Source organism: Equus quagga, chromosome 3 (genome assembly GCF_021613505.1).
Source record: "Equus quagga isolate Etosha38 chromosome 3, UCLA_HA_Equagga_1.0, whole genome shotgun sequence".
NCBI lineage: Eukaryota > Metazoa > Chordata > Mammalia > Perissodactyla > Equidae > Equus > Equus quagga.
The window spans coordinates 154,950,801-154,967,383 of record NC_060269.1 but is presented as its reverse complement, the minus strand read 5'-3'; the positions used below and the strand labels follow the sequence as shown (position 1 = coordinate 154,967,383).

General features: G+C 62.3%; 1 protein-coding gene across 2 annotated transcripts in view; it reads right to left on the bottom strand.

Moving 5' to 3' along the window:
* Positions 1-16,571, bottom strand: part of CTBP1 (C-terminal binding protein 1) — a 28,618-nt gene extending 12,047 nt beyond the window's left edge. Inside the window, exons 1-3 of one of the 2 annotated variants that reach the window (XM_046656276.1) lie at positions 16,265-16,571; positions 6,265-6,460; positions 4,119-4,273 (exon numbers count right to left, since the gene is read on the bottom strand). In XM_046656276.1, coding sequence (XP_046512232.1) covers positions 4,119-4,273; positions 6,265-6,271 — 162 coding nt within the window. In that variant the 5' untranslated portion in view covers positions 6,272-6,460; positions 16,265-16,571. The remainder of the gene's footprint in view (positions 1-4,118; positions 4,274-6,264; positions 6,461-16,264) is intronic. The other variant, XM_046656275.1, reaches the window with a different exon arrangement.
* Positions 16,572-16,583: the final 12 nt, after the last annotated feature.

Below are 16,583 nucleotides of genomic sequence, written 5' to 3'. Positions count from 1 at the left end.
GCAGGTTTCCGCAGAAGTGCCAAAGCGCCATCGAGACCGGCAGTGGCAATGTGGACCCCGCGAGCCCTGGCTGTATCTGGTGCCGTGGGCATGAGGGGGCCGGCGCCTGCCTCCTCGGTTTTCACCCAAACACCCGCCTCGCCGGCGTCCTGCTGGCATCTGTCTTCTTCCAGGGGGGCTGTGACGCCGCAGACCCCCCCACAGGTCTTCACACTTGCCGCTTTTTCGATTGTTTCTGGCGGCCTTTGCCCAACGACTTCCTCCCGAGCCCTGTCTTCTGCAGAACTGACCCTTTGTTCCGCTCCATCCAGGGCAGCAGACGCATCCCCTCCACATGTGCTGCCAACACTTTGACGACCACGTGTGCAGGAGCCAGGGCCATCCTGTGTCCCCAAGGTGCACAGACTGAGAGCCACTTGCCGTCCTCAGGCCTGGGGCAGGGCTGTTTTGGGGTCCCTCCTGCCCTCTGCTGCCCCCCACTTACTGCAAAACCCATTTCTGTGTTTTTCCGAGATTTCTATTTCATTTCTTACTCTGCCCCAGCACCTACCTCCCGGGACAGGGCGCTCCACTCCCGCCAGGTCCCCCACGAGGGCCTCAAGGTGCTTTCTGTGTACACTTGCAACCCTTCCTTAAGCACATCCCCAAGTTACTCCCTCATCCTTGCACCTCGATGGGATCCCGCTTTCCCAGAAAGGCCCCTTGGGGACTCCCGGCACCTGCTCCAGGCTGGCTGGCTTCCCATGGGGAGGACAGCACCACCCGACGCCACCCCGGCCCCCTCGACGGAAGCGCCATTTCGTGGTTCCTGGGTCTTCCTTCCCACAGCTGCCCATCACATGTGCCCGTCCTTAGTGGGATCACCATGATGTGGCTGAGAAACAGGTCTCCCTGACACTCGACCAGCAGTTTGCTCTGAGGCACAGGCCTGGGTGAAACGCATTCTCCGCAGATGCTTTAATTTGCCCAGTGTAGGGCTGGGCAGATTCCTATCTCTGCAGGTAAGACCTCACCCCCGGGATTGGTGAAGTCCAAACTTGAATGGCGCCCCACTGACACTCGTCCTGTGTTGGTGGCAGGAGAGCTGGAGTCTCCACGTGGCTCTGGAAGTTTCCTTCATCATGTTGTGGTGATGACATCACAATCTCTCCTGCTACAACACTCAGATAATGTTCAACTGGCTATGAGGAGGCAGAAAGCCTGATCAACAGTGACCCATGAGCCAAGCTGTTATTTCCCTCCCACGCTGCCTGCAGACGGGGGTCCAGGGGTCCTGTGTCAGCTCCACAGCCACCAGAGGCCTGGGCTCCTGTCTTCTTGCTCCACCCTTCCCAGCACATGGCTTCTCCTCACGGTCCAGGTGGCGCCCAGGCTGCAGCCATCACATCTGGTTTCCAGCCAGGAGAAAGAGGGAAGGCACCATGCACACAAGCCCGCTTACCTTTCCCTGGCTGGACTTAGTCACTTGGCCACACCTGGCAGCAAAGCTTGGGAAAGGAAGTGCTTATTCAGGACTCGAGTCCACTGGGAAACAGGACCCCAGAGGGCTACGTCTGCACAGGCGTGCTGGATGCAGAGCTCCTGGGGGTCTGTGCGCCTCTCCTTTTTCCTTATCACTTCCATCTTTCTTCTGGGCTTCCCCTACCCATATTTTCCAAGCGTCCTATTAAAATGTCGGTTTTCCACTCACGTGTTTAATTTCCAAGGCCTAGTTCTCTGACGATCCCCTTCTCGCTGCTGCTGCTCATTGCACAACCAGAGGTGAGTTCCGACCTCTGAGGACACTGTGACACAGGTCCTAGCACGCTCTTCCAGCCAAAACACAAGTCCGTCCCTGGAACAGCTTCTCTGTGCACTTATCTGTTCTCTAGCAGACATAACCCCATACCAGGCCTTGACTGTGGAGGGCGGAATCCGTCTGTCTGTCTGTCTGTGGTGGGGACAGAGTCTGCCATCACGTGAGGGCCCTACCCCTGCGCCTGCCCCCATTGTCTGTTAACTTGCTAATTTGGGTTTTATATTAACTTCTTGAGGTAAATTACAATTTTAGAAAAAAACATGTTTTGTCTTGGCTTTCAAATTTATTGACAAAACTTGTTTTAATATTAGTTATAACTTTTAGAAATTTCTATCCGTATGTCTCTTTTCCATTCCATATATGTTTTCTTTAAAAATATCTTTTTTAGTTTGAAATAGGTTAAGATTCAGAACAAGCTGCCAGAATGGTACCGAGGCATCGCGTGCAGAGCACCCCGCATGTGACAGGTCGTTTGTGCCCCTTCGTCAGTTCTGCCGTCTCTCCCTGCACGTGGGCAGGTGTGCAGGTCTATGTAATCTCATCACGCCGACTCGAGCAGCGGCCACCACAGCAGGACGCAGGACAGACTGCCCTCAGCGTAAAGAAGCACCCTTGTGTTGGCTCTACAGTCACGCGCTTCCCCCACCAGGACGCTGGACCCGTCCGTCCTCACCACCACTGTCCCGTCATGGGAGAAGGGACAGAACCACACAGCGTGGACCCTGAGAACCTGCTTTTCTCGCCCCAGAGCCCCATCCGGTGTGTCGCTGCCTCCATGGCTCCTGTGCTGTCACTGCTGACAGCCCCCTGGCAGACGCAGGCTGGCGCAAGGCCACCCAAGCTTTCTGGTTCCAGCTGTTGGGAACACAGCTGCCGGGCACATCCATGCAGGTTTTTGTACAGACGTGTGCTTCGTTTCTCTGGAACAAGCACCAGAAGCATGACCGTGAGGGCACGTCACCAGCGTGTGCTCAGCTTTATGAGAAGCCCCTGGCGTCTTCCGAAGGGGCTGTCCCGCTGTGCGTTCCGCGACTTGCCTGGCCTTCCCACCATCGACTGCTGTCTCCTGTCGGCTCTGGAGAACCGTCAGCCGTGGCCTCCTTGCACTGTGCCTCTGGCCCATCACCCTCATCCACGCTGCGGCGAGAAGCTGCGAATGTGCCCCCGGTGCCCTCTCCTGTCTCCTGGCGCCCAGCCCCTTCCCGCCTGCTGACCCTGACCTGCTGCAGGCCCTGCAGGCGAGGCCTCATCCCAGCTTGGCTATTTCCCAGCTCTGGATCTTCTAGACTCTTCCCCCACATCTGCCGCCTCGCTTTCCACAGCGATCAGCTCCTGGCCCGAGGCGCAAGCTCCGTTCTTCGCTCTGGCCATGCCGTCCACCTGGCTCCGGGTCAGCCCTGTGGTCGGTTTCTGCTGGTTTTGCTCACGGCTCTCGTGTCCTCTACTGCCCAGTGGTCTGTGACCGTGTGATGGATGCTGTACTAGAAATGATTTGGAGAAATGACTGGAGCCCTAGGCTGGTGGTGCCTTCCTCCCAGGACTGTCCGCCGTTTCCGTGAGGCGCCGGGCATGCGGTGCGGGTCGCCTGGGATCCAAGTTCAAGCCTTGATGCAGATGTTATGGGGCTGGATGGCAGCTTATGTGAGGGTGCGTTTGGTTCCAGTTCATCCTTTCTCCAGGGTCTCAACCCAGAGCAGGGTCGTCCCACAGGGTCCCATCCTTGGCAGGCCCACGAGGCTGCCAAAGCCGCCTCAACCTCTCAGCCCAGGTCCAAAACGGCAGGGCCTGCCCATCCCCGCCAATCCGGGCCTCTCCTGATCATCTTAGTTCTTGGCTGCTTTTAAGTTTTTTAAACCTCCGTCCAGCTTCTTCTGCTGTCTCAGTGGAAGTGCTTACTTGGCAGTGACTACAAACAGAAACAGATTGCATTTCACATCACGGGGATCCAGGGAGCTGAGGACGCAAATCATGGAAGTTGCCCCAAAGCTGCAAATCACTGGAATGGCAGCCCCGGGGGCATCCTGGATGCATGCTGAGGCTCTCCGTGCTGACCGGGGCCCAGGAGGATCTCCATGCCCTCAGGACTCACTTCCTGGGAAAAAACTGGCTATAGTGGAGATGACTCAAGAGAAAATCCTGTCTCCACCATCTGACAGGGCCGGGTGACGATGACAGAAGCGCTCTTGTCTTGGGGGAGTGGGAGCCACTGAGGAGGGTGCCTTGGGGTCATCACCCGCTCAGGCACGGCCTGAGGGACCTGCTTGCCTGTGCCCCCGGCCCACCTGCCCTCCCACTGCCTGGCACCTCTGCCCGGTGTTACCTTCTCGTGGATCTCCTGTGTGGACTGCGCATCACAGAAGGCCACCGTGGCCACGTCCTTCAGGATGGGCATCTCGACCGTACAGTCCCGGCCATCGAGCAGCGCCACCAGGGGCCGGGGGTGCATGGGCCCATTCATGATCGGAGGTCGGACGCCTGCAACGACAGGGCAGATGCTCAGCATCCCGCAGCAGCTCGGCCCCGGCTAAGACCTCGCTCCAGCTGCCGCCTGCCGTCTGGGGCCAACACAGCCACCCCCGCGACTCTCTATACTGCGTGTCCAGTCACCTGGATCTTTGTTAAAAGTATGTTAAACATCAGCGGGAAAAACAAACTGGTGCTCACTAAGCTCACTGGCGCTGCATAGACGCAGACTGGCGGTGGCCATCACCACCCCTACAGGGTGCAGGCCACAAAGCTGCGTGAAGACACGGGCAGTCCTGCAAAGCAGGGAGGGCAGGGGTCCCTGTGCCCCACCCCAGCAGCAGGGTCTTCCCCACGTGACACTGGACATGCAGACCCTAACATAACGGGCTTTGGGAACACGCCCTGGGGTGTCACTTCTGTCCCAGGCTGCAGGGTGGCTGCCCAGAAACCCCGACTGCAACACGACGTGCCTGGCGCCATTCCTGTTTGCAGACTGAAAGGGTGAGAAGCTGTGTGGAGGCGGAGGAGTTCTAGCACTGGACACAGCCAGGCCAGACCCCACCCCCCTTCCCCAAACACGACGACGCAAACCACCAAAGCAGACTCGTTCCACGAGCGGGGCAGCCACTCCTCCTCCTGGGCCGAGGAGGAGATGAGGGCTAAAGGGTGACACTCAAGACAGGCACTGCCGCTGCCTCCCTGGCCACGCAAGACCTGCCAGGCAGCCGACCACACAGCGCTGTGAATGCCCAGCCAGCACAGGGCAACATACGGGGCACGGGACAAGGACCTGGAAGGTGCCCATCAGCAGCCGCTGCTCCTGCAGGTGTGCCACTCAGCCTCGCCCATGTGGACGGCGAAGACCTGCCCCAGGCCAGCGGTTCTCAGCGTGGGCCTTGCAAGGCCAGGGCCACTTCTTGGTTTGCCTCCCCTGGCTCTCAGGCAAGCGCGTGAGCAGGCGGCATGGTTCCAGGCCGACCCCCCTGACCATGGTGCGGCACACGGGCACCGTGCGCTGTCACACCAGTCAGCAGACGGCCGCACAGACAGTGCCCTCACCTCTCCAGCTGTGCTTGGAGAGCAGGAACTTCTACTTTGAGAAGATCGCTGACTCCAGCAGGTGAGAGGCTATTGTCGCTATTTTTTTAAGTGAACTGATAAATGCCTACTTTCAGCATTCCTCAGCTTTGATGTCTAACGAACATCAAGCCTGACGACCCACGTGGGCCAAGCTCTCACAGTCCTCGTGTACTTGGGCTGTACGGCAGGCTGCAGGGCACAGGCTGCATCTGCCACCGAGGCTGGACCTGACGCCACTGCCCGCCTCGGGGAAGACAGCTGGGCGCTGGGAAGGCCTGGCTGCACCCCGGCTGGGACCTCCCGAGGGAGAGCACACTGTGACTGGGTGAGGAGCAGAGAAAACAGCATCCGCAGGGCTGCCCCAAGGCAGTGCCACGGCCCTACCGACCGACTGACGACCCCCGTCGCCCAGGGAGGCGCCAGGCCTCCCACCACGCAGCCAGGGCCCAATCAGGCCTCGATCTCAGCAGCAAGGTCCTAACCCAGCACTGCGTTCGCTGGCAGAGCGATCAAAGCAAACCCAACACCTGGCTGCTCCCCAGCTGGGTGGCGGCTGGGACTTGAGGCCTCCATCCAGGCCCAGGACCTGCCCTCGCTCTGCCGCACGTGGGCCTGGCTGACACCCACCTCCTTTGGGACACTTCTCGACAGAAACCAGCCACAGCAGCAAGTGCCACGTGAGGCCCGACGGAGGCCTGCACCCGACTCTGCCGCTGGCCACGGGCCCAGGCTGCTTCCCCAGAGAGCAGAGAAAGGCTCCTGCGGAGCACGTGGGTGTCTTAGCCCCACACGCTCCCCTTTCTAAGGCACGGGCCACCCTGGATGGAACAGCCAGCATGACCGCCACCGTCAGCTGCAGCCTCCTCTGCCGTGCTGGGGGCCGGCTTTGGCGACCTCACGCTCCAGGAGCCCCAACCAACCTGACATTTCTTAATATGGGCTCGGCTTCCAGGACCATGAATTCGACTTTTCAAAGCGTTTTATCTTCAGAATCCCCAGGCAGAACCGCGTCCTGTCACTGGATCCTCATCCCACGTCTTTAATTGTCTCGAACCAAAGCTTTTATGCTCCTGATCCACGGCGACCACTGAAGCCTGCGCCGGGGTCAAAGTCTGACTAAAAATTAAACACAAGAGACACGTTAAAACACCACTGAGGGTCGACTGGAACTCAAATTCCAGAAGCTCCAGGAGGGCAAAACTTCTCACTGCCTCCTCGACCCGAGTCCGTGGCTGCCAGTGGGGACCTACCTGGGCCAGGGCCCTGCCACGGCATGGGGGCGCACGAGGGGACGCAGCCAGGATGCAGACACAGAGAGGCTTACCCTCAAGGTCCAGCCCCACAGTCACCTCCACACACTCAGGAGCCCCCGCAGAGCACTGGCCCCACCCAGATGCCATGGGTGCCTACAAATCAGGAGGCTGGGGGCACCGGGCGTGGGAAGAGGGGGGCACTGGGAGTGGGTCTGCGACCAGTTCTGGAAGCTTCTATCTCATGTTGCCAATAGCTTCCTGGGCCTCTGTGACTGGGCAGGGAGAGTGGACTTCCAACAAGGCCGCCAGGGGAAGGGGCCGTGGGATGCAGGCCCTGACACAGCCACTTTCCTGCATGCCACCCGGGGCCCCAGGGCTGGGGCTGTCCCCAGGCTTGTGCATACAGTCATCCTCCACACCGGTCCCTGCCCACCCCACAGGCAGCCTCCCAGGGAGGCACTCAATCCAGGCGTGGGTCTCCCAAAAATGCTGCGCAGCTCTTCCTGAGGTCAGGATAACCGGGGACAGTGGCCAGTGCCTGACGGGGCGCTGAGGGAATACACAGGTCAGGCACCGGTCACAGACTCGGGACAAGGAGGTTTTGGAGGCTGGGAGTGAGCACGAACCGCCCAGCCCTCAGGGAGCGTGTCCTGACCCCCCAAGAACCTGGGCCCCGCTCTCGGTGCGAGGACACAGCACAGGGGCTGACCCAACGTGCAGCTGGACATCCTGCTGACCAGGCCCAGGCATGCCACAGACGCGCGCAGTGAGTGCAGGAGCGCTGCGGGCTGGAGCAGGGGTTCCACGGGGAAGGGAAGGTCTGTGGAGTGGAGGTCAGATGCTGCCACCCCCTACCCACTGCCAGCCACAGGGTACCAGGCAGCCTGACCCCCATAACCAGGGACAGGCTGCAGCCTACAGAACGTGCACAGCACTCACCCTCGCCTGACCCCCGGCCGCAAGAACCAGGTCTGGAGCCAAGCGAGGCCTGGCCCCACGGCCTTCCCAGGACCCCATGGACGGGGCCGACGTTCACAGAACCGGCCACTTTACACACCGCGGGTGGACCAGCGGGAGCCCTGCTGTCCTGAGCTGCATGCCTGGGCTGAGGTCGGATGGCCCTGCTGACTCGAAGCCCCCCAAACACGCTGACCAGTGGCCCCTCGGGAGCCCGCTCACCCTCAGTGTTCTGGGGTCTGCCTGATCTCTGCTCCTGCCCCAACAGCAGACCTGCTTTCTACCCAGACCGCATGCAGGCCCGAGTCCTCTGCTGATTCGGCTCAAGTACACAGAGCCAGCCCCTCTGGAGAAGCCACAGCCGGGCCAGCCAAGTGCAGCCCAAGGCAACTCGGGGACGGGTGGTGGCAGGGGAGCAGGAAGGCAGCCAGCATGGCCACGAGTCTCTAAGAGGAGGATTTGAAAAGGAAGCTTCGCTTTGCCAGTGCCAAACCCAGGAGGGGCCTGAAAGGAATGGGAGTGTGTTCCCTACTGTGGGCTAGGTGCCCGCCAGGGTAGCGGCCGGCGGACGCAGGGCTCGAAGGCCAGCCTGCATCTGCTGCGGCCCGGGGCCAGGGCAGGTCCCAGGCCTGATGGGCTGAGAGACCCCTGGGCCCAGTGTGCAGACCAGAGGCGCCTCCAGCCTGTTGTGTCTGGGTCTCACCCTCCCCGGTCAGCACCCCACAGGCCTCGGTGCCATGTGGACAGGATGACGACGTCTGAGTGGTCAGGGGAGGTGGGCCAAGCCCAGCAGCGGCTGTGACGTGGGAATTCAACCATCCCTAGTGCTAGGGGGCGCTCAAGGGGTGGAAACACCAACCTCCACCCTGTTTCTCGAAATAAACCCAACCGAAGCCCCTACAAGTGACTTCATCGCTCAAACAACAACACAAGAGCCACCTAGACACAGGAGGGGGCAGAGAAAACGAGGTAAAAGACTGGACAAGACCACACCAGCCGAGGAGGCCGGGCCACAGACAGGCGGCTCCTGAGTGACGGGCGAGCCGCGAGAGCAAAGCCAGCGATCTGCCCCAGGGACCACACGGCCACCAGGCCCACCGGTACCTGTGGTGCCTCCTATGGCCACCCCTGCCCCAGACACCCCTGCACAGCTCCTACAAGATGTGGCCCCAGGCCAGGGCCTCTGGGGCTTCTGCCCTACAGGGCACAGCCGCACATTCAACAAGGGGATGAAGGGATGGCCGAAGGAGCAAGGCCTGTGGCCAGCGGGCATGGACCCCGGGTGGGTCATCTCCTACCCATTCACCATGGGTGCACTGCTGCCCGTGAGCACTGAGGCTCGTGCCCCCCCCTCCACCTCCACCCTGTTCCCCCTGCCCTGCCGGGGTCCATCCACGGCTACCCCGCCATGTGCTCCCGGCGCCTACACCGCCTGGCACCCTCTCCCTCGCAGTGACCAACAGAAGTCTCCCGAGAGCCACTGGCCCATGAATGGCAGGAGCCAGCAGGGTCTGCGCCCACCTGGAGCCTCAGCAACGCCCAGCCCCGACTGCCCTGCGGCCCAGCTGAGCCACGGTGGGCCTGCGGCTGGATCATGGCTAGGATGGGGTCTTGGCCAGAAGCCCCCCAGACTCCAGATATGCCCACCCTGCCCCCTTCCCAGAAAGTGCCCCAGGTCTGGGAGGGTGGGCAGGTTGGACATAGGGCCAGTGCCTTGCAAACAAATTCTAGGGACAAGACACTATAGGGACGGCCCCAGCCCCCTCAGTGACCCTGGTGAGGGGTCCATCCTGGCGAGTGGGCAGCTGGTGCCCAGAAACACCTGCCAGGGCAATGACTTGGTCCCCTAGGCAGCAGGGGCCGGCCAGGGAGCTCAGACAGGTCTCATATTCACATTGGGCTGGCCCCAGGCTCTCAGGTACCTCAAGGCCCTCCCCTGGTCAGCCCCAGACCCAGTGCTCTGAGCATGCAGGACAGGCCCGTGCAGCCAGGACGTGGCCCTGCCCTGCAGCCCTCCCTCCAGTTCACAAACCCGAGCTCCTGCCCTCACCCATCGCACTCTCCCCACAGCTGGTCCCCCACGGGCAGGGCTGCCAGGGCTGCCCGTGCCCCAGCACCTCCCCATACTCGACACTCCCAGGCTCCCTTCTCTTCCTCTGGCCTCTGCAGGCCTCGCCCCCACCCAGCCTTGCCCTTTGCCCCCGCTCCCCGCCCCCTGGGCCTCCTTGGCCACCTGCCCTACTCCGGTGTTCCACCTGGGGACGGACGCGTGTGCGCTTTAGTTGGAGAGCCCTGGTTACAATCCAGCTCTGCCAGGACGGGGGCTTCCGAGGGCGCCCTGCCAGCATGTGGGGAGCGAGTGAACTCTGACACGCACGCCTGCTTTACGCCCCGACTCACATATGACGAGATGCTGTGGGAGGTGGTGGCTGTGGGGGCTGGCTGCCCACTGTGGGGAATGCAAGGCGCCCGCACCATGCCTTATGACCACGTGCACATACCACGTCCCAGCAACACGGCAAGGCGGTGGAAAACGCAGTGACCAGCATGGCAGGTGAGGGGAAGTCTGTGCCAAGAGCCAGTGGGGTGGGGGCCCTGGACACCCCGCGCTGCTGGGCAGATGCTGGGAGCAGGGTGGCGGCAGGGCCCACTCACCCAGAGCAGATGCCCCTGCCAGCCGCTGCCCCAGCTCGGGCCCAGCAGAAAGGCATGCGATGAACATCACGCAGGCAGCCCCCGACCGTCCGCAGCACTGCTGCAGGGAGAGATGGTACGTGCTTGCTGCGCGCTCACGATGCAGCACCAAGCGGCAATGGGGCAGCGCGTGATGGTTGGGATTCAGCCGCGACACATGGACACACCAACAAAGGACGCCAACAACGGGGGCTGCGTGCAGGGCACTGGACACTCTCTGTACCATCTCTCTAATCTTCCTGTGAGTCTAAAACTACTCTACCGCTGGACGACCGGGGAGTGGCCTCACTCTGGTGTCTAGAGCGCACTCATTTTGGCCACCTCCACGCAGCTGACTCCTCAGTCGTCCCGCCTGGCAGCCACTCCTGCCCTGCCCGGTCCTTGCCACGGCTCCCCACTGTGACTCTCAGGAGGGACCAGGGTTTACAGCTGGCACATTCTGGGGTCACCCGAGGTGCCGAGCCCCCAGACCAATCACACCAGTGCCCCGGCACCAGTGTCTGCAGGAAGTGCCAGGGGTCCTGAGAGCCCTGCTCAGGCGACACTGTGCCCTGGACACAGGATCAGCGTCCCCGGCCGGCCCATGCCTCCCCTTGCAGCTCTGATGAGTATCTAAACTCAATGCACCCAGAACTCGCCCCCCGGAATGGGCCCTGCTTCCTCTCCAGCCTCAGTGACGGGCCTATGCTCCAACTGCTCAGGTCCCAAACTCAGACACAGACACACAGGCTCTCTCACCCCACGCCCAGTCCACCAGCCAGTCTCCCTGATCCTAGGTGCTCCCCTCACTCCTCCATGGCCTCCGGCCGGGACACCACAGCCACTTCATCCCCAGGCTCCTCCCCACTGCAGCCAGAGGCTTTAGAAACAAAAACCAGAGCCTGTTACTCCACTAAGACCCTCTGCGCATGCCTTCCTCAGTAGGAAACGCAAGCTCCTTAGCACAGCTGGAGGCCCCGGCCCTGCCCACCTGTCCGTCTTCCTCCGTGAAGCTGGACGCTCAGCCAGAACAGGTGCACGTGGCCGGCTTCTTCTCGCTCTTCAGCTTAGCGCCATGGGTCACACCCTCCTGAAAGCCACCTCCCGCTGCGTCACTGGCTGACCCTCACGCCGGCTGACCCTCACCCCAGTTCCCTCCGGCCGCGTCGCTGGCTGACCCTCACCCAGGCTGACCCTCACCCCGGCTCTCTCCGGCCATGTCGCTGGCTGACCCTCACCCAGGCTGACCCTCACCCCGGCTCCCTCCGGCTGTGTCACTGGCTGACCCTCACCCCGGCTCCCTCCCGCCACGTCGCTGGCTGACCCTCACCCCGGCTCCCTCCGGCCGCGTCGCTGGCTGACCCTCACCCCGGCTCCCTCCGGCCATGTCGCTGGCTGACCCTCACCCAGGCTGACCCTCACCCCGGCTCCCTGCGGCCGCGTGGCTGGCTGACCCTCACCCCGGCTGACCCTCACCTGGCTCCCTCCCGGTGTGCTGCTCTGTCAGTAACCCAGCAGCCTTCTCTGGGGGGCAGTGAGGCATCACTCTGGCTGTCCCACCTGGAGGCCCTGAGGACCGGGCCGGGCCACGCTGCCTAGGGCATGGTCTGGCTGGGAAAAGTGCCCAACACACCCTGAGAGCAGAGCCACATACTGTCTGGCAGGAACTGTGTGTGCAAAGGCGGCCAGGGTGCGCCCTCGGGCAATGTGGGGCAGGGGACACGGGCCATATAAAACCTCCAGCAGGACTGACCAGCCAGGGCCAGCCTCGCACGTGCTGCGCTGTCCTCAATTCTCTGCAATGCAGGAAGGCCCCCCCACGGCAGATGCTGAGTAGAGACTGCCACAAAAGACACGGACTTGTCACCAAGACGTTTCCCCATGCGTGTTCACCTAGACCACGTGTTGTCACGTATGTACACGTGTGGTACACGTATCCTGCTAGCTTTACACTTTGGAACCCTAGAAATGAGAACTTCATCCTCATCGAGAAAACGCTGGTTCATGCTCAGCAACTGGTGATTCAGGGAGCGTCACCTCCCTGTCCTTCGACCTGAGACGTTTTACAGCTGCTGCCGGGAGACCCCATGTGGGGACTCCGTCTCCAAGGCCTGGCCTCGCTGCAGGACACAGAAGTCTCAGACTCACAAGACCTCAGAGTTCACGGCCAGCCCACTGGGGACGCAGCCACTGCTACGGAAGGCCGGACGGGGGAGCCACAGGCAGCAAGCCCACCTCCGGATAGGCCTCGGCCACAGCTGGGGAGGGTCCAGAAAGGGCCCCCTTTGGGCTGTGGCCCAATCCCTGACCCATCCCACCAGCTGCACCCACAGGAATTTCTTTGGAGCCATCCTAGCTTCTAGTCCCACCAGGTTGGCACTCTCCTCCAAGGCCGAGCAGAGCTCCCGCCCTGGCACCATGCAGCCACCCTGGCCCCGGGCTGCAGCCAGGCTCCAGCGCTGACGGGGACATGAGGGACCACCTCCCTGAGGGTGACACTCATGTTAACGACCCAACTGCACTAAAAGCCTGCATCTGGCATCCGGTGTGACGACAACCCATGAGATCTCTGGCTCCGTAGGAACACATGCATTTCCTCAGGAGACCCCTGGACAGACATGCGAGGGCCCCACACCAGTACGCAGCCCGTGGGCTGGTCTGCAGCCGAGCTTCGGGAGATGTCCGTGACGCAGGGTGTGAAGTCTTGTCTGGAGTGGGGGGACGTGTGGCGTGCATCGCACCCAACCTGTGCAAACAGCAGGGCTGGGCCAGACACAGCCACCCTGGGCTATGAGCCAGGTCTCCCTACAGAGTGAGGACCAGGACATGGCCTGGATTGGGTCCTCTTTCGTGCCACCAGCAAAGTGAAACTGTGAGCCTTCTAGAAGGAGAGTAGGCACAGGATGAAAAGCGTCACAAAGCAAACACCTTTGGCCAGGCCCTCCACGCCCAGAAGCCATGGGCAGGCAGGGGATCTGCCAGGAGAAGTTCCTGGCAACAAACGTGCTGCCAGCCGCAGGCTCTGCGGCACGGACAAGCCTGCTCCCAGCTGCTCAGACTGGGCAACGCCCTGAGGGCACTGATACAGGAGGCTCCAAGGGCAGAGAAAAGCCCCATCACGGCCCAGCGCTCTGTGGCCCAAAGGAATCCCTCGCCAAGCGCTGGCTGCCACCAGGCTGGGGGGAGCCGAGGCCAGACACCCTCTGGAGACTGAGGGTCCTTCTACTGCAGAGAGGTTCTCATCTCAGCCCAGGTCCCTCTGGCAAACATTTATGAACCTCCTACTATGTGACAACTCACCAGATAGCGAAACCTCACGTACAAATGCACACAGGGGTGCTCCCCCTCCCAGAACTGGCCCTGCCATGGGACCCTCACCAGGACCTCAGTGGGGCAGGCGGGACCAGCCCCTGCCTCCCCGTGTGTCCTCAGGCTGAACAGAAGAGGCCGGAAAGGATAGCTCAAAGCAGCCAGGAGCGAGGCAGGTTGAGCGGCCCGCATCCAGCATCCCAGCCCCAAGCCTGTTTCTTGGAATTGGAGAGAAGAGGAGAGCCACCCGTTAGGGCTGAGCAGGCCGAAACAGCACAAACCCCAGCGGAAGGGCTGGGAGAGCAGGTGGGCAGAACAGGGCCACACCTGCACACGGTGGGGACCGACGCAGCCCCAGGTGCATGTCCATCACAAGACCTCACAGAGATGCCCCAACCAAAGCACACAAAGACGGCGATGAAATCTGATGGAGAAGGAGCCGGGAGAGCTGAGGGCACAGAATGCATCGTCCCTGCAGGAAGTGCAGCCCCAGGGCAGGCGCCCCGAGCCAGGGGAAGGCGCAGGCACCACAGGAGCTGGAAGGAGGGACAACAGGCCAAAGCCGGGGACAGGGAGACTCCCCCATGACAAAGTCCAGCAGGACCCATGTGGCCCAGGTCAACAAAGCCCACATTCTAGGGCAGACGGAAGGCAAGCCCCAGACCGCACGCACTGCCAGGCCGACATCCAGGGACAGCGAGGACGACGGTGAGCACACACAGCAGCTCCGAGTGGAGGCACTGCCCCTACCCCTAGCCCTGGTCCCTCCCTGCCCCTGCTCTGTTCTTGTCCCCAGCTCTGTCCCCCGACCTTGTCCCTGTCCCTGGTTCTCTCCCTGCCTGCTCCTGTCCCCAGCCGTAGCTATGCCCCTGGCCCTGTCCCCTGCCCTATGTCTCCGACCGTGCCCTCAACACTTGGCAAATGCTCACTCCTGTGATCCCACATCGCTTCACGCTGCCATCCTCACTTCACAGACACACACAGAGAGGTCACACGAGGAGCCCGAGACCACGCATGGATAAGGGCTGGGCTGGGATTCCCCGGGAGACAGGCGCAAGTCTGTGCTCTGGCCGGCTGTGGTCCCTCCTCCAAGGAGCCCGGGGGTGCTGACCCACATGAGTGGAGGGGCTGCACTGACCCCCTTGGCGGGTCTGCACCTGCTGCAGGCGCCCTAAATGCCTCCACTGCTGGGCCCAGCTTTCTGCTGAGGGCTCCTCTGTACGTTCTACACAAATGAATCTGCTACTCTTGAAGAGAACGGAGGTCCTGAGGATGGGAGGAAGGGTTCCGCACGCCAACGGCCACTGCCCCTGCTCTGGGCCCCCAACTACAACCTGACTTTCCAGCTGCCCTGGAAAGCAGGAGCGGGGTGAGCGGTCCACCTCTGTGACTCCTTGGTTGAGGATACACGGAAGATAACCCATCCCGCTCCACTTCTCCACGCCCTAACCAATCAGGGAGGAGATGATCACTAGGCGGTCTGGCCTTAGCCAGGTTCCGGCTTCTCCAACGCGCCACCAGTGAAAGGCTCTCCTCCTGGGCATGCCGGAGGCGGTGCCCTCGTTTCTCAGCAGGCGGGCAGAGGGCCGGGCTGGGAACCCAGCCAGAGAAAGCTCTAGCCGCCAACCCACTGGCTCAGGTGTGGCTGCAGCTCCTCCCGCCGAGGCGACTCTGCAGGCTCCAGGGCACCGCGCAGAGGGAGAAGCGGGAAGAGGAAGCTGAGGGCCCTCACCCACCCAGGCCGCGGAGGACAGACAGACCACACGGCCCCTCCCCAGCCGCACCCCGGAACAGCCCCTCCCAGAAGGAGGCCCACGCGCTGGAAGTTGACAGGGAAGTGCAAAATGAGCAAGATGGCCACCGACAGCTGGGCAGAGCTTGAAGTGCACTGCCAAGGGGCACACACCGCGGCGGGGTCGAGCTGGGAGCAAAGCAACATCCACTCAGGGTGTCCCCAACCCGGCCTGCCCCCCCACAGCCCGGGCTCAGGGCCCCACCGGTGGTATGGGCCAGTCCCCAGTGCTGCCCAGAGCACCCATGCAGGTCCTCATTCTTTCAAAACACAACAGGGACAAACAGGTGCCTTGAAACAAACAGACCTGGGTCCAAACCTCTTGATTATTAAGGTGGAAGCAGCCTGGCTCAGAGAAGGAGCGGAGCACAGAGTTTGCTGAGTTCAACCATGTGGGTGGCTGTCCCAGGCCCAGCTGCCGCCCACCTCCCCCTCCTGGTCGGGGCAGGCCCCCCACCCACGTCTACCTGCCTGGACAGGCAGGCCCCTAGCTGCACAGTCGGGCCTGTCCAGCCACCCATGGAAACGCAGGCGCCTCCCCCCTCCTCCCGCCCCCGCCACGAGCCAAACGTTATAATTTTATACGTTTTTAAAGACTGGGTGATAAACTCAAATACCAGCACAAAGCCTATGATAAAACTAAGCGCCAATAAGACGGCCTGAATAAAGCCCAGCGGTGGAGGAGCGCTCGCCCTGCCTGCTCCTCCAGCAGAACCTCGGGCCAGGCCCACCTCAGCCCCCTCCCCTCCCCGCCCAAGCGGCCCAGCATCACCCCGCGCTGGGAGGCAGGGGACCCCGGAGGCAGGGGACCCGGAACGCAGGGGACCCCGGAGGGAGGGGACCCGGGAGCGAAGGGCCCGCCGCCTCGCGGGGCGCGGGGAGGTAGCTCGAGGTGACAGGCCCTGCAGTCCTCCGGCCAGCAGGGCAGGACGTTACCGTGCCCAGGAGACAGGCATCCTGTCCCTTGTCTCCGAGCCAGCTGTCGGCAGTTTCTCCCGTGTGTCCCGAAGTGTGTAACGGGGACACGAGGAACAGGGAGGTGACCCAGCGCGCGGCCGAGACCCGCGGGTCCGGAGTCCTGGAGGAGTGGGATGCCGAGGGTCCGAGGGTCAAGGGCTGGAGGCTGTAGGAGCTGTGGGTCCGAGGGGCTGGGGTCCGAGGGTCCCGGGATCAGGGGCCGGGGGTCCGAGAGGCCGGGGTCCGGGAGGGGCTGCGGGTCCGAGGGGTCGGAGTCCCAGCGGGGCGAGCACTGGGG